Source organism: Phoca vitulina, unplaced genomic scaffold (assembly GCF_004348235.1).
Source record: "Phoca vitulina isolate PV1807 unplaced genomic scaffold, GSC_HSeal_1.0 scaffold5, whole genome shotgun sequence".
Lineage (NCBI taxonomy): Eukaryota > Metazoa > Chordata > Mammalia > Carnivora > Phocidae > Phoca > Phoca vitulina.
The window spans coordinates 75770427-75797499 of record NW_022589708.1 but is presented as its reverse complement, the minus strand read 5'-3'; the positions used below and the strand labels follow the sequence as shown (position 1 = coordinate 75797499).

The following is a 27073-nucleotide window of genomic DNA, read 5'->3' as shown; positions in this document are numbered from 1 at the left end:
TGTGTTAAAAATAATAATAATTTAGAACGAAGCCTATCTAATCCTGCAATGCAAAAATGGCTTAACATTTAACATCAATGTTCACTACATTAAGAGATTAAAGGAAAAGAACAGCCCAATTACCTGAAAAGATGCACACAAACACAAAATCTGATAAAATGCAATACCCACTAGTGATTAAAAAAAAAAAAGTAACTAGAAATAGGAGGGAATTTCCTTTTCCTGAGATCTCCACCAAATCTACAACAAATATCTTTCTTTATGGTATGACAGTGAAAACATTTCCTTTAGAAATCAGGATAAAGGCAAATAATGCCCATATCATAGCTTCTATTCAACACTGTCCTGGAGATTCTGTTAAGTCAAATAAGGCAAGAAAGAGAAATAAAATGTATAGGGGTTGAAAAGGAAAAATAAAATTGTCATTTTTGCAGCAGAAGTAACTGGTTAAAAAAGGTTACAAATTCTACCAATAAGTTACTCAAAATAAAAAGAAAGTTTAGCAAAGTGTCTGGAAATAAAATCTATATACAAAAAAGGATAAATAGCTCCTTTAACACTAGCAACAAATAATTAGAAAATATAATTTTAAAAAATATACTATTTATAATAGTATCAAAAAGGTAGGGCATCTAAGACTAAGTGCAGCAAAAGTTGAGCCTTAGGAAAAAAATTTAAAATTTTATTAAAAGACTTAAAACACCTAACAAATGGAGAAATATATCACAGTCATGCATTGGAAGATCAATATGTAGAGATATCAGTTCTCTCCAAATTGATCTATAGATTTAATAATCCCAACCAAACTCTTCTGTTCTTTTATATATAGATAAGTTAGTTCTAAATGTGTATGAATGAACACAAAAACCCAAGAATAGACAAGAAATTTTTGAAGAACAAATGGAGGAAGCCTTGGTGAAGCTGCTGTAATAAAACAGCATCGTATCAGGGCAAACAACGTAAACAATGAAATAAAAGAAAAATCCCATAAACAGATTATTGCATATAATGGGTACATGCTTCATGATGGATCACTGGAGAAAGAATAAAGGTGCTGGGATGATGGCTATCCATAGAGAAGAAAGGAAATTGGATTCTACCTTATACTAAACACAGAAGTTCCAACTTGATTATAGAGACCTAAAAATAAAAAGCATTAAAACTTTCAGAAGAAAACAGAAGAATATCTTTATGGCTTTTAAGGAAACAAATGTTTCTCAAATAAGATATAAAAAGTACTAACTATAAAGAAAAGATTGCTCAATTCAACAATGTTAAAATGAAGGAATTAAATCCATCAAAAGATACCATAAAGAAAGTGAAAAGACAAGCCATAAACTGAAACACAGGATTATTGTTCTAACACATCAAGAAGGGGGAGAAATCAATAAGAAAAAAGTAAATCACCACATAGAAAAATGCACATAAGACAGACAGACACCTGACGGAAAACAAAAATGAACAATAAAAACATAAAAAGCTGTTCAACTTTAAAAGTAGCCAGGGAACACTGTTGCCAATTAAGGCCACAAGAGCATTGCATTTCTTAACTACAAAATTGGCAAAATCCAAACTCTGACAATATCAGATGTTGATGAGGATGTGGTATGATGGAAACCACTGTTGGGAGGAGGGCAAATAAGTACAAATATTTTGAAAAGCAATTTGGCATTATCACATAAACTTAAAAACACACATCCCCTAAAAACCCAGAATTCTAGTCTTCCACATGAATATAAAGGGTATAAAAATGCTCACAGCAGAATTGTGTGAACTAGTAAGAAACCGGAAGAAGCCATGTGCCCAATGACAGGAGAATGACTTCAGAAATTATGGAATGTTACACTGAATTGGAAATAAATACACTGCAGCTATGTGCACCCCTGATGAACTTCAGGCATATAACTGGAAAAAGCAAATCACAGATTATAAACAGTATAATACCACTTTTGTACAGCTCAAAATCAAAACTAAACACCATATTGCTTATGAATAAATAACTCATGTGGCAAAAAATATTTTTAAGCAAAAATTAATAAGAATTCAGGGCTGTCCTTTTTTCCAGAGAGGAGCATATGGTAATGTTTTACTTTTTAAGTTGGATGGAGGTTTCACAGCTGTTCATCCTACAAATGTTATTTTGCAACATTAAGTATTAAAAGTTTATTACTTTCAGAGGCATTTCCTTTCTAATTACTCATGAGAAGAATCTACTGAACTGAAACCAGTTTCATTATAATCCCTATCCACTATTACCAGTACCACTGGTTTTTTTTCTGGAATGACATAGAACAATTACACTTTCTACTCTGACATGGCATCCTTCAGATATTATACAACACACTGCAGTTTCTTTTTTCTAGTCTTACACCATTCCTAGTATGAGATGGTTTCTAATTTTATACTAATGCAGCAGGCCACTCCTCAGAATGTTTTCTAGCTGAAAAATGTTACTGCAGAACATGGCATCCCACACTGAACAAAAATACTCAAGTACCAACTGAAATACACTGGGTTTGCTGCCTGCTCCATATAATATGCAGAGGGGGTATTGTAGGAAAAAATGGGAACGATGCAAGTGTGTGGGGGGGGGGAGTAAGGGGGGTTAGAGATTATTGGTTGGAAACTATGGACAAAAGGGGACAGAGGCAGATACTGCTGAAGGGAAATAGGATGGTGTGATATTGTGATATAAGAAATATATATTTGATCTTCATCCCTGCCTGTATATTAACAATGAGAAAAACTCTGGATACTCCAAATAATCTAAGAGTTAGAGACAGCCTAGTTTCCTCATGCGAATATATAGGGATGAGAGTCAAGCATCAGGCTTTTAGACTACATTATGGAAGTGCTTAGCATTTTTACCTTTGGGGTAGGGGCTAAGACTATCTTATTTCCTTGAATCCAGGAATGCAATAATTGTTAAAAAAGAAAAATATATATATACTTGTGATTTTATAATAGATGGGGAGGGGGCCATTAAATAAATAAATAGATCGCTAACAAGAGATGTTTCAGAATTACTAAAATAAGAAAAAAAAAGTTGTATCATCTACTAAAATTAACTCAAAATGAATCAAAGACCTAAACATAAGACTTAAAAACTATAAAACTCTTAGAAAAAAACATACGGGAAAAGCTTCATAACATCACATCTGGCAATGATTTCATGGATATGACACCAAAAGCACAGCCAACAAAAGAAAAAACTGTACATTGAAGGACACAATCAACAGACTGAAAAGGCAACCCACAGAATGGGAGAAAATACTTGCAAATCATATATCTGATAAGGGATTAACATTAAGAATACATAAAGAACTCCTACAACCCCCAACCAAAAAAGCAGACAACCCAATTATAATATGAGCAAAAGACTTGAACGGACACTTCTTTGAAGATATCCAAATGGTCAAAAAGCACGTAAAAAGACGTTTAACATCACTAGTCATTAGGCAAATGAAAATCAAAACCACAATGAGACACTACCTCACGCCCATTAGGATGGCTACTATCAAAAAATCAGAAAATAACAAGTGTTGACGAGGATGTGGAGAAATTGGAACCTGTGCTCAACAGTGCACAAAGTAGGAATGTAAAATGATGCAGCCACTGTGGAGAACTCTATAATGGTTCCTCAAAATATTGAAAATGGAATTTCTGTAAGATCCAGCAATCTCACTTCTTGGTATATATGCAAAGGAACTGAAAACAGAGACTCAAGCAGGTATTTTTAAACCCATGTTCCCAGAAGCATTATTCACAATAGTCAAAAGGCGGAAGCAACCCAAGCATCCATCAATGGATGAAGAGACACACAAAATGTAACCTATACATTTCAATGGAATGTTATTCAGCCTTTAAAAAGAAGGAAACTCTGAGTGAGGCTACAACATGATGAGCCTTAAAAACATTATGCCAAGTTACAAAAGGGCAAATACTGCAGGATTCCACTGATACGAGGTACCAGGAGTAGTTGAGTTCGTAGAGACAGAAGGTAGAAAGTTTGTTGCCAGGGGCCAGGGGAGAAGAACTGGGGAGTTGTTTAACAGAGACAGAACTTCAGTTTTGTAAGATGAAGAGAGTCCTAGAGATGGACGGTGAGGATGGGAGCAAAAAATAAGAATGTACTTCATACCACTGACTGGCACACTAAAACATGGTTCAGATGGTAACTTTTACAATATTTTTAGTACAATTTAAAATAAGTTGCATTTTACAATGTTTAAGGGAGAATAAGGATCATGCTTCCAAAAGCGTGGGGCCACCTGCAGATAATTGTCCACTTACTGGGAGCAACTAGAAAGGGGTTAAGCTCAAGGTGGGAAGCAAGAAGCACTAAGAAGAGAAGTGAGACAGTAACCTTCAGTTCCTCAGATGGCACAGGTCCTTAACGTAGCCTGAGCCGTAAGGAGATTGGTGGGGAAACCAGACTGTGGATTCAGGTTCAGTCTACCATGTCCAAAAACCTGGGAGTTTTTCACATGAGCCGCTACCAAGTCTGTACTCCTTCTCTACTTGAGTTATTAATTTTAAGATTAATTGACAAGAAACTCCACTTCAGCTTTGATGTTGTAGCTTGTCAAGACAGTTTTGAATCTGAAATGAGCACCTCTGGCATTTGTTATCTCTGACAGCTGTACAGCCCCTGCAAATCTGATAAGCATACTTCTCATTCCTTGACCACAAGGAATTCATTGGCTATGCCATGCTCTAGTTCAGATAAAAAACTTGTAGGTGTTAATAAGTCACTGATATATTATCCTTACTCTGAGAGTTCTCTGGAATATACCACATGATGGAGAAAAAAAAAATCCTTTCCTAATATGTAGCAGAATAGGAAATGAAGCATAAAGATGCAACCCTGTTATTCTTATGGGCTTTAATGTCATTTATTTACAAAGCCTTGGATTTTAGGGAATTAATTCCTTGTCCTTAAGGCTAGAACTGCCCTTAAAATGAAATCATCTAGCCACTTGGTATCTTAATTAGTGACAAGAAGAGGCAAGCCCTTTGTGAAACTCAAGGCATTTACACGTTCCTTGCCTTCTGGCACTCTTTCTGTTCTCCATATGATCGCAAAATTATTTTAAATTCTTTAGAGACTGTGTCTGCAAGTCCTTCTAGCCCACTGAACATGGCTTGTGAGTCTGAAACTTGAATTAATTCAAAGCAGCTTACTGCTTCTTTCCTGTTTCATTTAGTTTGAAGTGTATTTTTGGATTTAATATTGTTTTCTTGAAACTCTCTTGTTCAAAAATGGCTCTTCTTCTGGAAGAATGCCATAATAAAATAAGAATTGTCCTCTTTTGGGACATTACACTATCCTCCAAGCAGTGGCTCTTGTCTTTCTTTGCTCTTTTGATTGTTCTGTAAATAGGTAACATTTTTAAAACTGACTTTAGGCCAAGAGTTAACTTTTTAGCTTTAAGTATTACTCTTGAGAGGCTCATGGTGCATTCCTTAGTAACTCTGACCTCTATGTGTTCTCCTCACTGTTCAGATCCCCTTAGCAATCTAAGCTCCTCAGACAGCTTCTTTCCTGATGATGCTGCTTCTTCAGATGCCTCCTGCTTTTCTCTCACGGGCCGTACTTTAACCGCCAACTCTATGCCAATTACCCCCATATGTTGCAGATTCTATTTGATTCTGGATTTCAGAGTTGTATTACTAATGGCCCCATGGATACAGCCATGTGTCTTCCTTCCTCAAACTTGGACCTCTTCCAGAATTCTCTCTTCATAGAGCATCCATCTTTGATTCCCCTCTCTCACCTCTCTTATCCAACTAGCCTCAAATCCTTCCAATGAAGTCTCCAGTAGCTCCTGAACTCTGGTTCTCCAGGACCCCCACAGCCAATGCCTTCATTCTGGCCCTCACCATCGCTTCACTACATATTTGCAAGCCTTCACTTAAGCCCTGCTCAGGGCTGCGCGAGGACACAAGTTCAAAGATGGAACCCAGGGAAGCTGTCTGCCAAAGGCTAATAAGAAAATGGGTTGGGGAAGAGTTGTTTGAGAGCCAGGAGGACCAGACACAACTCCCAAGAGGAAGTGTGATAGCAAGGTTCAGTGTAAACACTGCCAAGAAAAATTAGTCAAGTCACAAACGGTGGTCTAGTAAATGAGCTGGGATTAAAAAGTGTGTAGGGGCAAGAGGACTGCAGAGACTGGGAACGAATCCTAGAAACTAGAACATTCCAGTGTCTTTTTCTGTCTCCCTTTCTCCTCCTTCTCCTCTTGCCACTACCAGCATCTTGTCATGGTCTCAGATTTTTCCATGACTTTACAGGCTTTTCCTCTGGCTGGAATAACCTTGTCTTTAGCTCTGTCTTAGTTCCCCTGAGATTTAAAGACCTTGAGTGTTAGAATGTTGTCTCATTTACTCCTGGCTGTTTCTCAGATGCTGAGAACAGTGCCTGGTACATAGTAAAAACTCAGTAACTACTTCCTGACTGAAGGACGTATGTATGTCCTTCTTGTTCTCCATAACTATATTTTAATGAGATGGAAAGGGGCCGCTGAGAGCCGACTGGCAAACTGCCCCCTTTACATATTTTTTCCAAACCTGGCTCCTCCAGCACGTCCTGCATGAAGCCTCTCCCGGCACCCCCGGCAAAGTTCACAGGGCTCTCCTTCACAGTCCTGTGCACCGTGGGTGTAGCTCTGCCCCAACATGCGGCGTGCTCTGCTCCCCTACAACAGATGCAGGGGGGCAGGGGGGCAAGCACAAAAGGAGGGACTTAATCAGGTATTCCTGATCATTCCCAAACCCCAAAACGTGAACCCCTGGGCAGTTTGTGCTATTATTCGATGGCTTGTGTTTCTGTTATTGGCCGGGTTATCTCTGCGGATTAATGGACACCTGGACAATTGATCACCAATATCTCAATTCTGTCACCTTAATAACGGAGATAGATTATGATGAAGACCCAGTCAGATTAGTTAGCTAGAAACTCCTCTGTTATTCTACAGTTGACAAGAACAGTTAGATGAAATCAAGCCCAAAAATCAGAAATGACCAAATCACATTAGAAAAAGGGTCACACAAAAGGTGGGTTTGGTGCTTTTTCTGATTCCATCATTCCTTCATTTATAATTTCTTTTAGTGCTTCTTATGTGCTGCGGGATTCTAAGTGCTAAGGATCCAAAGATGACTATAATTTCACACCTGCACTCAAGGAGGTACTGTCTAAGGGGGGAAACACTAACCTATGTGATATTATATAATCAAAGTTCTCCGAGAAGGGAGAGAAGATCTTTCATAAAGTACATGGGGACAGTACACTGCACTATGTCGACAGTCATGGTTACGGCTAACTCGTTATAAGAGATCTCTCATTATCTTCCTACTTTACAAAATTTTAAAATCTTTAAACTTCCACTCTAAATCCAACTATTGAAGTCAAAACCCTAAAGCTGAGGAATTTTCAGACCTCTTGTGCAAGGCATGATGGGAAAATATGGCCAGGCCATTCAGCTTTACAAAACAACAGAAAATTTTAGACCAAGAGAACAAATACTCAGAACCATAAACGAAAGAGGGAAGACCACTGGCTTTTTTGAAGTGAGGCAGGTTTGAAGGCCTGTTCTACAGAGTCCGCTCATTTCCCCTCTGGAAAACAGGAACGAAGTGCTTCCCTCAGGGGATGGTGGTGAGGACTAAATGGGCGAGGACGTAGCATAGAATACAGGGCAGCTATCTGTCAACACTGTGATCCTACTGGCTGGCAAAAAAATAAAAAAAATAAAAATAAGGTGGAAGGATTCTGGCACTGAGAGAGGGTGACAGTTCTGAGGAGCTCCACATTACGCGGCGGGCCAGGAAAGCTGACCGCCATCACGCAGAGGACGGCACCGCGGTAGTGCTCTCCCCTACCTGCCCGGTCTGATAATGTCTGGCAAACTGGGTAACCACTCGATAGTCATTTGCAAAGTACTCCATCAGAACAGACGGAACCTCAGCAAAGTCAGTAGGGCACCTGGTCCCTAAAATGGGGGGAAAAGAAAAAAAAGTTGGCATGAATCAAATCAACATATTTATCTTACCTTTTATGTACTCTTTTAAAACTTTTATTTGGACTTCTGATGAACTACGATAAAATTTAATTCATTAAATCAATATTTTACTTCTATAAAATTATTGTACATATTTGCAGAAAAGTTTATTATAATCCCATATATTTTCCTATATATCAAAAGTAAAACAAAATATTTGCACAGCTGGATAAAACACCTTGTAAAGCAATGGCTCACACCCTCTACAAACAAATCTGTCCTCGGCTATGCTGGGCTATACACGAGACACAAATTAAAACATTTTTACAATTAATATACCATTTATATTAATTCACCGAATTCTCTCACCAAATGCTTTTATCCTTCACTTTTTTGTTTGTTTGTTTGTTCTATTCCCTATGCTGTACTTTTCATCTCCATGACTTACTTATTTTATAACTGGAAGTTAATACCTCTTAATCCCCTTCTCCTATTTTGCCCATCTTCCCATGCCCTCCCCTCTGGCAACCACCAGTTTGTTCTTTGTATTTAAAAATCTGGTGGTTTTTTTTTTTTTTTTTGTCTGTTCATTTGTTTTTTAGATTCCACAGATAAGTGAAATCATCTGGTATTTGTCTTTCTCTGTCTGACTTATTTCACTTAGCATATTACCCTCTAGCTCCATCCATGTTGTTGCAAATGGCAAGTTCTCATTCTTTATAGCTGAGTACTACTCCATAGTATAAACATATACGACTTCTTCTTTATCCATACCCTTCATTTGTTTTAAAAGTACCTTTTTTAAAACCATTGTTTCTTATAATAAAGTCAATGCAAAAAAAAGCAGTATTTTAAACTTAAAATAACTTAAAGCAACAAATCCTGTAAGAACTTTTTGGTGACATTTTATGATTCTGTCCAGCTCATCTCTAGTCTTTTCAAATATCTTCTTCTCCCTCAAAATACTATTATACAAAGTTAGTTAATAAATCACTAAATGAAAGCAATGTAGCAGGTGGTCTTAAAGCTGACCATATAGGATAGTGAGCTTAAGACTCAGAGATGAGACAACTAAGAGGAAAGTCTACATATAATATCATCAAATATGGCCACATACCAGCATGAAAGACTGTCATTTTAAACAGGGGGAAAGCATAGGAAAATATTTTTTCAACATGCCTTAATATGTATTCTAACTGATTTTGGAGAAAAAGAGGCAATATTCTTTCACTTACTCACTATGTCAGTAGGGCACCTGGTCCCTAAAATGGGGCGAAAAGAAAAAGTTGAAGCCAAAAACTTCAATTCCATAAAAAGTTGAAGCCAAAAACTTCAATTCCATAAAAAGTTGAAGCCAAAAACTTCAATTCCATATAAAATATGATAAAATGTAAAAGTGCAAACTCAGAAGACAAGTGAGACAGTCCTCAGTCAGAACTGTTAGCAAGGAAGCAGAAAAATGTCAGATGATCAGGCTGCATAACAACTAGAAGGACAAGGGGAGGCAACCTGCAATAAATGACCACCTGACAATGTTAAAAGATAAGATTTTCTAAATAAAGAGCTTTTTGTTCCAATTGAAAATAAAACACATGTTTTTAAAAGATGGTTGTTAAAAAGAAGTCCTCTCTTCGTGGCTCACCAGTGACGTGTTGGTAACGAGTACGTCCCAGCATAGAATGCATGGCATGTCCCATTTCATGGAAGAGATTCTCCATCATTCCAGGAGTTAATAAAGTTGGTGAATTCCTTGAGGAATGGGGAAGATTCAGCGTAAGAACTACAACTGGGAGCTGATAGTCTCCATCTTCTTTTAACCTGCCTCCACGGATTGTAAAATGACAATCCTGGAAGAATCAGAAAACATAACCGGAGAAGAAAGTATTAGGTGACCTGAAGAATAGTCTTAATGAATATAAAATTACACCAAGACGTCTCAGTTCAAATTTACCTTAACTCTATTCTTCTATTTAGTTATAGACACTTTTTAAACCTAACATTTTTTATTTTGCTAAAATTTTAAGTTTTTTAAAACACCTGTACTACCTTGCACTTGTGTTGATTCATTCATTCATTCACTCCAAAAATATGTATTGAGGTGATGCTATGCCAGCTTAGATCCACATGCTCAACTGTACACAAGTAAGTGGGAAGGGGACAGACACTGAGCTACCGTGGGGAGGGACACTAATGTTTACTGAACCCCTTCTGTGTCAGGCAAAGAAGTGGGAGACACTTCTCATATCTATTGTCTTTATCACTCAGAAGCAATGAACTCTATCACAAAGGGAGGAATTTGGAGTGACTTTCTCTAACAGGCTGAGATTCACATACATTGTATCACTTATTCTTCACAATAACCCCCTGAGGCAGCTCTCTCATTGTTCAGATGGGGAAACTGAAACTGAGTCTTGGAAACATTGAGTCACATAAAGTCACATAAAGCATCACCTGATGTGGTTTGTCTGCTCGCTGGAAGAAATCACAGTAAATGTACCCCAATAATCCTTCAGATTCATGAACAACAGCCTGGAAAAAAATTACATTTAGCGGTGAATGAAGCCATCAGAAACTCTAAAAGTGGAAAAACATCCCTAACAAGAATCTAAATATAAAACATCCATAGCCATAACTATAGACATTTTATTACTTTCTACACCCCACATGACCTAGAAATAGATTCTATTGTCCCCTCATCTCTCAGAAGATTCTGATTTGGGGATTCTGTCCAGGAGAGGAAACCCTCCTCGTTTGAGCCCTTTGTCCCAACTGCCAGTGCCCCACGACACCAAGACCAAACCCAGCTCCTCAGACTGTTCACAAACCTCCCCATACACTTGGGAACAAGTGCTGGCTCTGACAATTCTAGATCTAACTATTACAATGTAGACATATGCCCCAAAATGCTAACCCCTGAATTCAGATACAACAGAAGGTTGCTTCTGGCTTCAGGTGAAGATCAGTAACATCATTATTTATGCTCCTCCCTCAAACTGGGCCTATAAAAGACACACGGCTTATGAAGAGCTCAACAGCTGGCCTCCAGCTTGCCTCCTTTGTCTTGTCACAACTTGAGGATTCTGCCACAGAGAACCTCAGCTTCATGCATTACAACTTCGTGCAGGCCATCTATTCATTAGTTCAACAAGTATCTCTTAAGCCCCAAGCAGGTGCTTGGAATGTATCAAGGCATTCAGATATCAGAAGTGAACAAAACTGGCAAAGAGCGCTGCCCAAGGGGGGCCCACACCCCGTAGCGGGGGAAACCTGGTGGGCTCACACTCTGCAATGGGGGAAGCTTTTCATTACTTGCATGTTGTCCTTTCACTCTTACCAGTTTTTCTTTCATTGTATCTCTGCACTCTATCAGTCTCCACGACTTTGTGAAGTATATAATACACAGATACTCAGGTAATCAGTGCGGGGATAAAGTGTGCTCCTACTCTAGCCTTTCAGTTCTATCACCATGCCTATTCCACTCTCACGGAACACAGCCAGGAGACAATCAGATAGCTTTCTTTCCTTGAAATACAGTGAACAGAGTACAGTGTGGTACGCATATAGGCAGAAAGTAAAACAGAATAACAACAACACAAAGCCTTTGTGAGAGATAAGTCAATAAATCCTCATAATCTTATCAAGAAAAAATAAACAGGGGCGCCTGGGTGGCTCAGTCGTTAAGCGTCTGCCTTCGGCTCAGGTCATGATCCCAGGGTCCTGGGATCGAGCCCCACATCAGGCTCCCTGCTCTGCGGGAAGTCTGCTTCTCCCTCTCCCACTCCCCCTGTTTGTGTTCCCTCTCTCACTGTGTCTCTCTCTGTCAAATAAATAAAATATTTAAAAAAAAAAAAGAAAAACATACTGATATCTCAAATAAAGTGGGCCCTAATAGGAGAAGGGGTAGATGCCAGGCTTGAGGTAACATTAGAACACGGGATATAAATCAATATATTATGCAAATAATAAGCTCCTACAAGATGGGAAGGGGGTTGAAAAAAAAAAAAGAAACATGACAGATGCAATGAATTCTGGAATTAACCAAAAGGGACACTGCACACTGCAGGAATATGAAAAGTAATGACAAATTTCTCTTTAACAAGAATTTGTCAGCATAAAAAGATTCAACTTTCTGTCAAGTCCTTAAAAAAATTTCTTTCAGAGAATTCACTCTGCTATTATATGTTCCTATCAATTGGAGGGAACAACTGATTTTAAAGAAAAATGTTTTTTTATAAATGAGAAGCAGTGACCCGGACTTTTCATGAAACAGAAATAAGGTGAGACATGCTCCATCAGGGCAAAGCTGCCCTGAAGATAAAACTGCTATTAACTCGATTTCCAAACCCAAGAGATAAGGGAGTGCAACTCCACACTAACTGAATGCTTACCAGTTTGCGAACATCTTCACACCATACCTCTCCTTTTGCAGGCTGCTCTGCATATAACGTAATTCCTAACAGTTTGGTAAACAAAATATTTAGGCCTTCCATGCACGCTCCAAGGGAGAAAAATGGGCAATATAAACTGGGCTCAATATTATACCTAAAAGAAAGAAAAGAGGTTCAATAGCATTTTTGTTTACTTCAATTTCTTAAGTTCAGTTAACTCTTCATTTAAAATTTAGGATCATGGTAGCTAAAAAAAGGACTGAAAACAAAAAGGTACATCTTTATCTTTTGAGGGATTTTCAGAGGAAAGGCAGTCTAATTATTCTTAGTAGTAACAGTAGTAAGTAGTACTTCTTAGTAGTAAGAGTAATATCAGTAATGAGTAATTAAGATAGACACACCATTCCCTAAACTTCATCCTTTTCAGGTTATTTACTTGCACTGACTTAATTAAATCCGTCTATCTCAATTACCCACACCACACACACAATCCTTTATGCATACCTACAGACAGAATCTGACCAGTGTGAGCTATAATGAAATATGTTCTATTCTAAAAAATTGTGACTTATATCACATAAATAGTAAACAAACTCAAGTCCTGAGGCATACTAAGTGAATTTAAATCCTATCTCTAGTAAAATATTTGTTAATGGAAAAAGTCTCTGTAACATAAACCATCAGATCTTAATTCATCTGTTTTACAGTTATATACCTTAAATGAAGCATAACATACTGGCAAGATTAATTATTCTTCATTCAAAAATGGCTTTTTATGTCCTCTTCCAACATAAGCCAAAGCACATCCAGAGTATGTGATGTGAATGGTCACTTTTGAGTCATTAGATCAGGCAAACTTTATGACCACAGCTAGAAAGAATGGCTCTAGAATAACAGTAGGTGCTTATTCTATTTCTACTCTCTGGAATTAACAAAATATATACTTATGGTGACAGAAGGTAGCTACACTTGTGAAGAGCATAGCATTACATATAAACTTGTCGAATCACTATGTTGTACACCTGAAACTACCATAACATTGTGTGTCAACTATACTTCAAGAAAAGTTAATTAAAATAAAAACAAAATACATATAAACTTTCACGCAGAACACAGACAAACGTATTTTTGTTACTAAATGGATGACTGGATTTAGTGAGCATGTATAAATTATATCACAAAAGAGATTTTGACTATAGAAATCCACAAGTTTACAACTTAATTCCTGATCAATTTTTCATAAAAACAGAATCTCACTGGTGAAAGACACATCACTTCTTCAGTGTCCTCGCTCATTAATTCATATACTTGTGCAGGCTGTCAATAAACCTGCTGCTTGCTGGAGGTAAGGAATGAGAGGAGTGTCTGTCTCTAAAGAGCTCACTGTGAAGGATGCGGAGAAGTGGACAGACAACTCTGGTCTCCTTAGCCTGGGGCGGCAGTAGAGTAGCTGCTAGAGACACAGTCAGAGGACTGAATGAAGGACACAGACAGCGGGACACCAAGAGGGTGTGATGACTTCACTTGTGGAAGAGAGGGTAGAAACAGGAAGGGGTCACAGAAAGGAATTCAGAAACAGGAGTCTGCTGGGTGGGGTGGGGATGAGGAATGAAGGCAGGGAGAAGTAATAAGGGAATTCCAGGGAGAAGCAACAGTGTGAAGTCATGAAACAGCCTGGAAACTTCTAAACCAGTGGCTAAATACGAGCCAGTTCATGATGCAGGGGATCAAGAGGAAAAGAGAGGGAGGGGAGTCTAGACACACATGGGCAGGGTCCAGAGAACTGAGGGCCTCAGACATAAACCTGAAGGATTAGGATTTCATATTATAGGCATGTGGTCTCTCAACTTTTTGATTATGTACCCCAATCATTAAAAGAATTTTTAAGTATTCAACCTTAATATATGTATATTTATAAATTATATTCATGTGCTGTTGTTCTACTATATTTCAAAACAAAAAAAAGGATACATTTTTACAAGTTGAAATAAAAATAAATCTAAACAGAATTTTTAATGCAGTATGTTCACACTCTCAGTGGATTGTTTACAGATTGGGAAACATGAGAGACTGCTTTTGTAGGCAACAGAGAAGCAATCTGATGCTTTCTGGAACACTGAAGGTTGACAGTATGGAGGGAGGAATGCAGGAGAGGCAGGGAGAGCAGACGGTAAACTGGGGTCTGAACATAAGCAAAGGCAGTGGGTCAAGGATGAGGAGGCAGATATGAATTTGTTTTTCCTTGAGATGGAAATGTTTCGGGACTGGTGAGAAAGAATAGTCTAGAATAACACACAGGTTTCTGGCTTGAGCCAGATGGATGGGATGGCAGAGTCATTTAATCAGAGCACTACGCAGGGAAAAAGAAAGAAAGGAGGGTGGGTATGTTTGTGGGAGAAGAAAGGAGGGTGGGGTGCAGTTGTGAGAGAAGGATAGAGGAGTCACAGAAAATAAATTCAATTCTGGAGACACTGACTGTGAAGTGCCCATAAGATGTCAGACACTCAGTTAAGACTGAGGCTTCATTGCTCAGGTGTTAGTTAAAGCTGTAGAAGGAGACTGGGGAAGGGCAATGCAGTGTGAGAAGAGGGTCAGCAGCAGATCTTCCAGATGAAGAGATAAAAAGGAAGACAGAGAAGAAAAGTCAGAGCTGTTAGGGCATGAAAGAAAGGGACATCACGGAAAAAAGGGCGAAAATGTGTTGTAAAAACAGGAAATAATGGAGGCTTCTGGTGTCTGTTCTGACATATAAGGAGCCTGGAAGGCATTATTCCATCCTAACAACAAGTAAAATGCTCAACAAACTAAAAATCAAAACTCTTCTTATATCCAGCAGAGAACTGAGATCACAGAGCAAATTGCTGCCCCCGCAAATATAAAGACAAGCAGGCAAATACAGAGAATCACAATTTACAGAACTCTCCAGTACGGACTAGCACTAAGGTAGGAAAATTTAAACTACAATTGACAAATTGGAGGCTCAGTGTGGCCAAATCTGAGAATTGAAAACTCCAGGGAGGCCCAGTTTAAGGGGGGAGGGGGGCCCCCACACTTTTATGAGTTTTACCTCCAGTAGCTCTACCAGGTTCTCACAGTAAAGATGGAGAAAAATTCTCCCAATGCTTCCAGCAGGGGGAAAGAAAAAACAGCCATTTTGAAATACACCAGAGCATTCTGTTATTCTTAACAAGGCTGCCCTCAAAAGAAACTATCTTACCAGAGCCTAACTTACCTAGAAGAAAAGAAATATCCAACCCAATCCCCGTCTCATCAAAGCAGGGAAGGCAAACTGAAAAGCATTTGCAAAAGTCAGAGCTGAGGGGCACAGGCTCTGTAACAGACTGAGACCTAATCACAGGACTTTAGAATGCATCCCTCCCACCCTCCCCTCACCACCACAGCAACAGGGGTCCTGTAAAACAGGAGAAAACAACTGAAAAACTAACCTCTCAGATCTTATGTTAAGTAGAAGTCTCCACAGAAACCCAAATACAACATCAGAGACATAAATAAATAAGAAAAGTTTAGCCTCCAACACCACAGCTACTGCAAAAGTAAACACAGCCTAACTAACTCCCAGCCAGTGAGTACTTCATGTCCAACTTTCACACCAATTTCAAGTTACAATAAAAGACAAGAACCACAGTCTTAAGAAACAGAACAAGCATCAGAACCAGATTCATGTATGTTAGAGATGGTAGAATAACCAGATTGAGAATTCAGAAACAACTATGATTAACATGCCAACAGTTCTAAGGAAATACACAAGATTCATGGGTAATGTAAACAGAGAGAGGGAAACTATAAAAAAGAATCAAAGGAAATGCTCATCAGTAGACTGGACATGACCGAGGAAACTATCAGTGAGCTTGAAGACATGTCAATAAAAACTTCCAAGAGTATGATGCAAAGAGAGAAAAGAATGAAAAAGACAGAAGAGAAGACCCAAAGAATTGTGGAGTAATTACAAAAGATGTACATGTAATGGGAATTACAGAAGGAGAATAGAGAGAGAAAGGAGCAGAAGAAATATTTGAAGTAATAATGGCTGAGAACTTTCCAAATGAAGGACAAACACCAAGCAGGGCAGAAAACACACTTGGGAGTATCATATTTCAACTGCAGAAAATCAAAGACAAGGAAAAAAGTCTCCAAAGAAGATGGAGGGGGAAAAAAATCACCTTACCTATAGAGGAGCAAGAATAAGAATTGTATCTGTGTTCTCTTCAGAAACTATGCAATAGAGAAGAGTGTGGTGGGAAATACTTAAAGCATTGAAATAAAAAACCCACAAACCTAGAATTCTGTTTCCAGCAAAATTATCCTTCAATGGTGGAGAAATAGACTTTCTTGGACAAAAATTGAGGGAATTTCTCATTGGTAGACCTGACTTGCAAGAAATGCTAAAAACAGGGGTGCCTGGGTGGCTCTGTCATTAAGCGTCTGCCTTCGGCTCAGGTCATGATCCCAGGGTCCTGGAATCGAGCCCCGCATCAGGCTCCCTGCTCGGCGGGAAGCCTGCTTCTCCCTCTCTCACTCCCCCTGCTTGTGTTCCCTCTCTCACTGTCTCTCTCTCTGTCAAATAAATAAATAAAGTCTTAAAAAAAAAAAAAGAAATGCTAAAAACAGTTCTTCAAGAAGAAGGAAAATGATGGATGTCAGAAACTTGGATCTATGTAAAGAAAGCAAGAGTGCTAGAGAAGGAATAAATGGAAGATATAAAAGCAAATCTTTTTATTTCATGATGTAATGCATAACAGCTTCTTCACAATAATAATAGCGACAATGTACAAGGCGATTATAGTTTATAGATAAGTGAAATGCAGGACAGCAATGTTATGAGGGACTGAAAAGAAGCATATGCACAAACCATGAAGCAGTGCAGTATTATTTGAGGTGGACTTACAGTGTAAATGTCAGGGTAAATACTTAAAAATTGGAAAAAAGGGAGGAGGAAAACTGAAATCATATAAAACACTCAAAACCATAAGGCAGAAAAAAGAAAGGTGGAAGACAATTAAAGAAAAGGGAGGAAGAATAAGAGCAAAGAACAGAAATATGTTATTCATACATGGTGATATGGCAGATATTAACCCAATTATATAACTAATCACTTTAAACATCAATGGTCTAGATATAACAATTAAAATACCAGAGAATGTCAGCAAAGTTGAGAAAAACAAGACCCAATTATGTGTTGTCTATAAGAAATTAATTTTAATTGTAAAAATACAGATAGATTAAAAGTAAAGGGATGGAGAAGGATATACCATGCCAACACTAAGCAACAGAAAGTTGGAGTAGCTACATTAATTTCAATCAGAGCAGACTTCCGAGAAAAGAAAGTAATCAGGAATGAAGATGGGCATTACATAGTGATAAAGGGGTCAATTCTCCAAGAAGACATAATCCTTACTGTCCATAAAACCCTTAATGATTTTAACAGGACATCAAATACATGAGGCAAAAACTGACAGAAATACAAGAAGAAACAGATGAATCCAGTATTATAGTTGGAGACTTCACCATCCACCTGTCAGAAATGTAGATCCAAGAGGCAGAAAATCAGTAAGGACATGTTGAACTGAACAGCACCATCAATTAACTGAATATAACAGACATCTAGGCAATGTTTATCCAACAACAGTGGCATACACATTCTTCTGAAGATCACAAGGAATCTTACTCAAGAGAGACCACATTGTGGGAAATTAAATACATCTTAACAATTTAAAAGAACAGATATTATACAATGAATGCTCTCAGACCACAATTGGATTAATCTAGAAATCAGTAACAGAAAGATAGTTGGAAAATCCCAAAATATTTAGAGATTAAACAATACACTCCTCATTAACACATGGGTAAAAGAAGGCTCAAGGAAAATTTTTAAATATTTTGGTCAAAATGAAAATGAAAATATAACTTATATAAATCTGTGGGATGCAATGAAAGCAATGCTTACAAGAATATTCAAAGCAGTTAATGCATATATTAGAAAAGAAGAAAGATCTAAAGTCAGTAATTTAAGCTTATACTTTAGGAAACTAGACAAAGAAGAACAAATTAAATCCAAAGTAATGAGAAGAAAAACATATTTTTAAAATTAGAGAAGCAGCCAATAAAATTGAATAAAAAATTAATAGAAAAAAATAATAAAACCAAAAGCTGATTCCTTGAAAATATCAAGATAATTTGTAAACCTCTATCCAGGTTAACTAAGAGGAAGAGAGAGAGAGAAGACAAATTACTAATATCAGAAATAAGAGACAGGATATACCACTATTGATAAAATGGGCATCAAAGGAAGATAAAGGAATATTATGAAAACTTGATGCTCACAGATTTGATAACCTACATGAAATGGATCAATTCCTGGAAAGACACAATCTACGAAAACTCATGCAAGAAGAAATACATAATCTAAGTTGGCCTATATCTACTGAAGAAGTTGAATCAATAACTAATAACCTTCCAAAACAGAAAACACCAGGCCCAGATGGATTCACTGGTGTATTCTACCCAACTTAAGGAACAAATTATACCAATTCTTTACAATCTTTTCCAGAAAATAGAAGCGAAAGCTTCCTAATTCACTCTATGAGGCCAGCATTACCCTAACAAAAACCAAATACACAGCAAGAGAGGAAAACTACAGACCAATATCTCTCATGAACACAGATGCAAAAATATTTTTTCAAGAAAATATCAGCAAATCAAATTGTTTTATACACAATTATATTATAATTATAAACAATTATACACCATGACCAACTGAAATTTATTCCAGATATGCAAAGCAGGTTCAACTTTTAAAAATCAATTAATGTAATCTACCACATTGAGAGACTAAAAAGGAAAAATCATATGATCATATCAACAGATTCAGAAAAAACATCTGAAAAAATCCAACACACATTCAGATAAAAATTCTCAGCAAACAAAGAATAGAGGGGAACTTCCTCACTTGATAAGAACACTTACAGAAAACTTGCACTAAACATCATACTTAGTGGTGAGAAAACTAGATGCTTTCCTGCAAAGATCAGGGACAAGGCAAGGATGTCTCTTCTCACTACTCCTATTCAATATCATGCTGGAGGATCTAGCTAATGCAATAAGACAAGAAAAAGAAATAAAAGTTTTAGAGATAAAGAAAGAAAGAAAACTGCTTTTGTTCACAAATGACATCATTATCTAGATAAAACTTCCCAAAGAACTAACAAACTCCTGGAACTAATAAGCAATTATAACACAGTTGCAAGATACAAATTTAATATGCAAAAATCAATTCCTTTCTTATATACCAACAATAAACACTGACATTTGGAATTATAAATACAATATCATTTATATTAACAGCAGGAAAAAAAAAAAAAACTACCCTGAAATATTTAGGTATAAATCTTTTAAAAACATGTTTGACAATTAGAACATCCATTCATAATGTAAAAACTCTCAACAAAGTAGATTTAGAGAAAGCATACCTCAACATAATAAAGGGTATATATGAAAAACCCATAGCTAACATTATCCTCAAGGGTGAAAAACTGAGAGCTTTTTCCTCTAAGATTAGGAATAAGACAAAGGTGCCCATTCTCATTACTATTCAACATTGTACTGGAAGTCCTAGCCATAGCAATCAGATAAGAATAAGAAATGAAAAGCATCCAAATTGGTAAGGAAGAAGTAAAACTTTCACTATTTACAGATGATATGATACTATATATAGAAAACCCTAAGGACTCCACCAAAAAGACTGCTAGAATTGATAAATGAATTCAGTAAAGTCACAGGATACAAAACTAATATACATAAATCTGTTGCATTTCTATACACTAATAATAAAGTAGCAGAAAGAGAAAGTAATAAAATAATTCCATTTACAATTGTATCAAAAACAAGATACCTAGGAATAAACTTAACTAAGAAGGTGAAAGATCTATACTACAAAAACTATAAAACACTGATGAAAGAAATTGAAGATGACACAAACAAATGGAAAGGTATACCATGCTCATGGATTGAGAGAACAAATATGGTTAAAATGTCCATACTACCCAAAGCAATCTACAGATTTAATGTAATCCTTATCAAAATACCAACAGCATTTTTCACAAACCTAGAAAAAATAATCCTAAAATTTGTATGTAACCACAAAAGATCCAAAATAGCCAAAGCAATCTTGAGAAAGAAGAACAAAACTGGAAGTATCCAGATTTCAAGATATACTACAAAGCTAAAGTAATCAAAAAAGTATGGTACTGGCACGAAAATAGACAAATAGATTACCAGAATAGAGAGTCCAGAAATAAACCCAAACTTTTATGGTCAATCAATCTATGACAAAGGAGGCAAGAATATACAATGGGGAAAAAATAGTCTCTTCAACAAATAGTGCTGAAAAACTGGAAAGCTACATGCAAAAGAATGAAACTGGACCACTTTCTTATACCATACCCAAAAATAAACTCAAAATGGATTAAAGACCTAAATGTGAAACATAGGCATAAAGTTCCTAGAAGAAAACATAGGCGGTAATTTCTTTGACATTGGCTGTAGAAACACTTTTCTAGATATGTTTCCTCTGGCGAGGGAAACAAAAGCAAAATTAAACTATTGGGACTACACCAAAATAAAAAGATTTTGCACAGCAAAGGAAACCACCAATAAAACAAAAAGGCAACCTACTGTATCAAGAAGATATTTACAAATGATATATCTGATAAGGAATTAATATCCAAAATATATAAAGAATTTATACAACACCAAAAAAAAAAAAACCCCAAATAATCCAATTAAAAAATGAGCAGAGGACCTCAATAGACATTTTCCAAGAAAACATATAATTGACCAAGAGATACATGAAAAGATACTTAACATCACTCATCATCAGGGAAATGCAAATCAAATGGACAATGAGACATCACCTTACATCAATGAGAATGACTAAAATAAAAAACACAAGAAATAACAAGTGTTGATGAGGATGTGGAGAAAAAGGAACCCTTGTGTACTGGTGGTGGAAATGTAAATTGGTGCAGCCATTGTGGAAAACAATGGAGGTTCTTCAAAAAATTAAAAATAGAATTACCATATGATCCAGTAATGCCACTACTAGGTATTTACCCAAAGAAAATGAAAACACTAATTCAAAAATATATATATGCTCCATGTTTATTGCATCACTGTTTACCTTAGCCAAGATATGGAAGCAACCCAAGTATCCATCCACCCACAGATAAATAAATATATGTATGTATGTATGTGTGTGTGTATATATATATATATATATAGTGTGTGTGTGTGTGTGTAATGGAGTACTACTCAGCCATAAAAAAAGCATAAAATCTTGCCATTTGCAACAACATGGATGGGCCTAGAGGGTATATATAATGCTAAGTGAAACAAGTCAGAAAAAGACAAATACTACATGATTTCACTCATATGTCGAATTTAAAAAATAAAACATACAAACAAAAAAGAGGCAGACAAAAAAAAGACTTATTTTTTTATTGTTTTTTTTTTCTTCAAATTTTTATTTAAATTTTAGTCAACACACAGTACAATATTGGTTTCAGGAGTAGAATTCAATGATGCATCACTTACTTACAACATTCAGTGCTCATCATAACAAGTGCCCTTCTTAATACCCATCACCCATCTAGCCCATCCCCTACCCACCTCCCTCTATCAACCTTCAGTCTGTTCTCTATCTTTAAGAGTCTCTAATGATTTGTTTCCCTCTCTCTTTTTCCCCCTCCCATACATTCATCTGTTTTGTTTCTTGAATTCCACATACAAGTGAGATCATATGGTATTTGTCTTTCTCAGTCTAACTTATTTCACTTAGCATAATACCCTCCAGTTCCATCTACATCATTGCAATTGGCAAGATTTCATTCTTTTTATGGCTGAGTAACATCCCATTGTGTATATATACCACATCTTCTTTTGATGGACATTTGGGCTCTTTGCATAGTTTGGCTATTGTTGAAAAATAACTTTTAAATACAGAGAATAAAATGGGTGTAATAGATAAAGAGGATTAAGAATACACTTATCATGATGAGGCACTGAGAAATGTATAGAACTGCTGAATCATTATATTGTACACCTGAAACTAATATAACACTGTATGTTAATTATACTTGAATAAAAAATAAAATTTTAAAAATGAACAAGATCTATATGAGGAAAACTACAAAACTCTGATGAAAGAAAGCAAAGATCTAAATAAGTGAAGAGCTATTCCAAGACCATGGATAGGAAAACTCACTGTTGCTAAGATGTCAACTTTTCCCAGTGTGATCTATAGATTCATTGCAATCTCAGTCAAAATCCCAGCAAATTATTTTGTGGATTTCGACAAACTGATCCTAAAGTTCATATGAGAGGCAAAAGACCCAGAAGAGCAAACACAATATTGAAGAGGAAGAAAAAATCGGACTGACGCTACCCAACTTCAAGACTTACTATAAAGCTCTAGTAATCCAAACAGTGTGGAATTAACAAAAGAATATACAAATAGATCAATGGAACAGAAATAGACCCAAACAAATAGAGTCACCTAATCTTTGACAAAGGAACAAAGACAATATAATGGAGAAAGGATAGTCTTTTCAACAAATGGTGCTGGAACAACTGGACGTCTACATTACAAAAAGTAAATCTAGACACAGTCCTTATGCCTTTCAGAAAAACTGACACAAAATGCATCACAGACCTAAATGTAAAACACAAAACTATAAACACCTAGAAGATAATACAGGAGAAAAATCTAAGTGACCTTGAGTTTGACAATGTCTTTTTAGAGATAGCACCAAAAGCACAATCCATGAAAGAAGAAATTGATAAACTGTACTCCATTAAAATTAAAAACTTCTGCTCTGCAAAAGACACTGTTAAGAGGAGGAAAAGACAAGCTGTAGCAGACTAGAAGAAAATCTTTGCAAAACACATATCTGATAAAAACTGGTATCTGAAACATATAGAACACTCTTAAAACTCAATAGCAAGACAAGAAACAACCTGATAAAAAGTAAACAAAAGGTCTGCCTAAACACCTCACCAAAGAAGTCTTACAGATGGCAAATAAGAATATGAAAAGATGCTCCACACATCCATGTCATCAGGGAAATGCAAATTAAAACAACAATGAGATGCCACAACACACCTAGCAGAACTGCCAAAATCCAAAACGCTGACAACACCAAATGCTGGCAAGGATGTAGAGCGACAGAAACTCGCATTCATTGCTGGTGGGAATGCAAAATGATATAGCCACTTTAAAAGACAGTTTGGCAGTTTCTTACAAAACCAAACATACTTCTATCATACGATCCAGCAATCACACTCCTTGGTATTTACTCAAATGTGTTGAAAACACATCCAAAAACCTGCACATAAATATTCCCAACAGCTTTATTCATAATTGCCAAAACCTGGGAGTAACTAAAAGGTCATTCAATAGGTGAATGGATAAATAAACAATGAATAAGTGAATGAATAAAAAAATAAATTTTTTAAATTCTACAAAATGGAATAACCACACTAAAAAGAAATGAGCAACCAAAACATGAGAAGACATAGAGAAACCCTAAATGCATTTTGCTAAGTGAAAGAAGCCAATATGAAAAGGCTACAGACCATATGATTCCTACTACATGACATTATGGTAAAGGCAAAATTTTCAGTAAAAGGATCAGTGGTTGCCAGGGACTGGGGGCGGGAGGAGGCAGTAGGGATGAGTAGGTGGAACACAGGGGATTTTTACAGCAGTGAAATGATGCTGTATGACACTGTCATGGTAGATCCCTGCCATTACACATTTGTCAAAACTCATAGATGGAACAACAGAGAGGAAGCCCTAATGTAAACTATGGACCTGAGTTAAAATATTATCTTACCGATTATAGCAAATGTGCCACACTAATAAAAGACGTTAATAACAGGGAAAACTGTGAGAGGATAAAGGGGATTTATAGGAACTCTCTATACTTTGCACGCAATTTTTCTATAAACCTAAAACTTCCCTGAAAATAAAAGTTTATTAATTAAAAAAAAAAAAACAGTGCCACTGTTAAGAAACCATACTTGAGAGAGGCCTGATTTTTTAAAGGGACCAGAGCTACGATAAGTCTAGGCTTAATTTTGTTCCACTAATGAGGTGGTACCTTTCTGAGGATTCTACTGACTATCCCACAAATTATCAAGTTTTTTCACTTTGGCCGATGGGAACATGAACAACCCATGGCCCTGCGTGAGCTGCAGTGATGGTTCCCTGGCTCCTTTCATAGGGTTCTTCCCTTGCTGTTGGTGCAGTGCTCCCCTCTCTGGACTGCAGGTCCTTGGCCCCCGTGGCTCCCCAGCTCTAATGGCTCTGCCGAGGGAGACCACCGTGGTCCACTTGCAGGCCCCGCTGCTTGGCTATAATTGGGAAGTTCCTCCAAGAAGTGAGCGGGGGCCATTGGAAGGTCACTCGTTTGTTTTCCCTCTTGCAGGGATCACAGGCTTACACTGATAGCTTTACAACATCTGAACACCACTGTCTCATATGTTTGATGAGAGTGAATTTAGTTGTGCATGCAGGAGGTAAATTTGGTTCCTGTTATTCAAACTTGGTCAGAAGTCTCTTTGTATTTGAATTTTAGGACAGTGGATATTCAAAAGTGAACAATAAGCATACACATTCTTAGGAGGTGAAAAAGGGAAGTAATCAGGAATGTCAAGGTTACTACTAAATCTGCCCAGCAGAGTCACCCCACAGCCATCCCGGGCAGGCCCATGGGGAACCAGAACATAGAAGTAAGATCATCCAAGGAAAAGAAGTGACCCTAGGAGTCCAGAGGAACTGGCTGGGTCTGGGAAAAGAGATTAACTGGAGGAACTGGGCTCCAGAAAGTGCCTCTAAGCAGCACAGGCAAACCAGAAGATCACTAGACGTCAAAGCAAAGGGAAGAAGAGGGCAGCAGCACCACCATACACTCCCAGAGAAGCAGCTTCCTGCTCTGCCCAGTTTGCCTATATGAGCCCCACTTGGATGGGACTTTGGATAGAACGTATATACCTTTTTCTAGAATGTGGGCTAATATTACTATGTGTGGTAAAGCATATTTTTAAAATTCATGGAATGGGGAAAAGAGTTTCTGTATCTAGAAAGATGAAAGAGTACTGATTTAAGAGCACCAGATTGGAACTATTAGGCCTGAGTCTGAAACATGACTGTACGCCACTTGCTGCATGATCCTAAGCAAATTATTTCCTTCACCATGTTTCAGTTTGGTCATGTGTGAAAATTGGGATATAACCATACCTACTTCATGTGGTTGTTGCAAGGTTTCAGATGAGGTAATACATATAGAATTCTTAGAAAAGTGCACAGAGCAAGTTCTCAATGAGTACTGGTTAAGCTGATGAGAAGGAGGGAGAAAAGAGGCAAAGGAGGAGGAGCTCGATGACACCTATTTGCACATAGTTCTCCTGATTACAGAACCCCTCTTCCGTGGGGGAAACACTTCCAGGTGCTGGTGCAGCAGTGACCACTTATAGATCCTACAGTTGCAGCCACATGCACAGGACCTTGGTCTGGCCAATCTAAGTACTCCTATACCCCTGGTTGCAAATGTTTCTAAACTTTACCCCTAGATTTCTCAGTTACATGAGTCAACCAGTTCTCTCTTCTGCATAAGTTAGTTTAAACTGGACTTCCTTCAGTGATAACTGAAATGGTCCTAATATAGTAGTCACCATTTGAATTTAATGGCCTTAAAAAAGATCCTTTTTTAAGCACAAATTTTCACATTAGATTGAGCATCAAAAAGACCATGGGTAACTGGAAGGTACCTTTTTGAGGGTTAGCAATTGTCTCATCAGCACTCAAAATACACTTGTTTGGATGAATTAAAAAAATATGAAAACAGAACTTAGTTTTGTGAAAAATAAATACCTCACAGGGCACCTGGGTGGCTCAGTCATTAAGCGTCTGCCTTCGGCTCAGGTCATGATCCCAGGGTCCTGGGATCGAGCCCCGCATCGGCCTCCCTGCTCTGTGGGGAGCCTGCTTCTCCCTCTCCCACTCCCCCTGCTTGTGTTCCCTTGCTCGCTATGTCTCTCTCTGTCAAATAAATAAATAAAATCTTTAAAAAAATAAAATAAAATAAAAAAATAAAATAAATACCTCACTTATCTGTTTTGATACTGAATCAAGCTGGACTGACCTTAAAGAAAAAAATCAAACGGTCAGGTTCAAACCATAGACAGAACTGAAATAAATAGAAATTAAAATTAACCATACAGCACTCGAAGCTAGAAAATTTGATTTAAAAACATAATTCAGGGCGCCTGGGTGACTCAGATGGTTGGGCGTCTGCCTTCAGCTCAGGTCATGATCTCAGGCTCCTGGGATCGAGTCCCGCATCAGGCTCCCTGGCAGGCTCCCTCTGCCTCTCTCTCTGTCTCTGTCTCTCATGAATAAATAAATAAAATCTTTAAAAAAATTTTAAAAAATAAAATAATAAAAACATAATTCACTTTCTGATTGCCAGGTAATAAAAATAAAAAGAAAAACAAAACCAAAAAATAGAGGATTCTGGGAAGATGCCAAGAAGGAAGCATCAGTAATCTGCCTCCCCACCTAGACAAGTGCACTGGTAGAATCTGGAACTCTGGAGTCTGTTGAAAGCA

At 37.3% G+C, this 27073-nt stretch overlaps 1 protein-coding gene across 5 annotated transcripts in view; it reads right to left on the bottom strand.

Annotated features, from left to right (window-relative positions):
* MIPEP (mitochondrial intermediate peptidase) overlaps positions 1–27073 on the bottom strand; it is a 189513-nt gene that overhangs the window by 106580 nt on the left and 55860 nt on the right. For all 5 annotated transcript variants that reach the window (XR_004299262.1, XR_004299260.1, XR_004299261.1 and 2 more), the window contains exons 11-14: positions 12389–12542; positions 10452–10529; positions 9643–9847; positions 7882–7991 (exon numbers count right to left, since the gene is read on the bottom strand). Coding sequence is in view for 2 of the 5 variants with exons in the window: in XM_032403337.1 (XP_032259228.1) it covers positions 7882–7991; positions 9643–9847; positions 10452–10529; positions 12389–12542 (547 nt within the window). In the remaining 3 variants the exon portion in view is untranslated. The remainder of the gene's footprint in view (positions 1–7881; positions 7992–9642; positions 9848–10451; positions 10530–12388; positions 12543–27073) is intronic.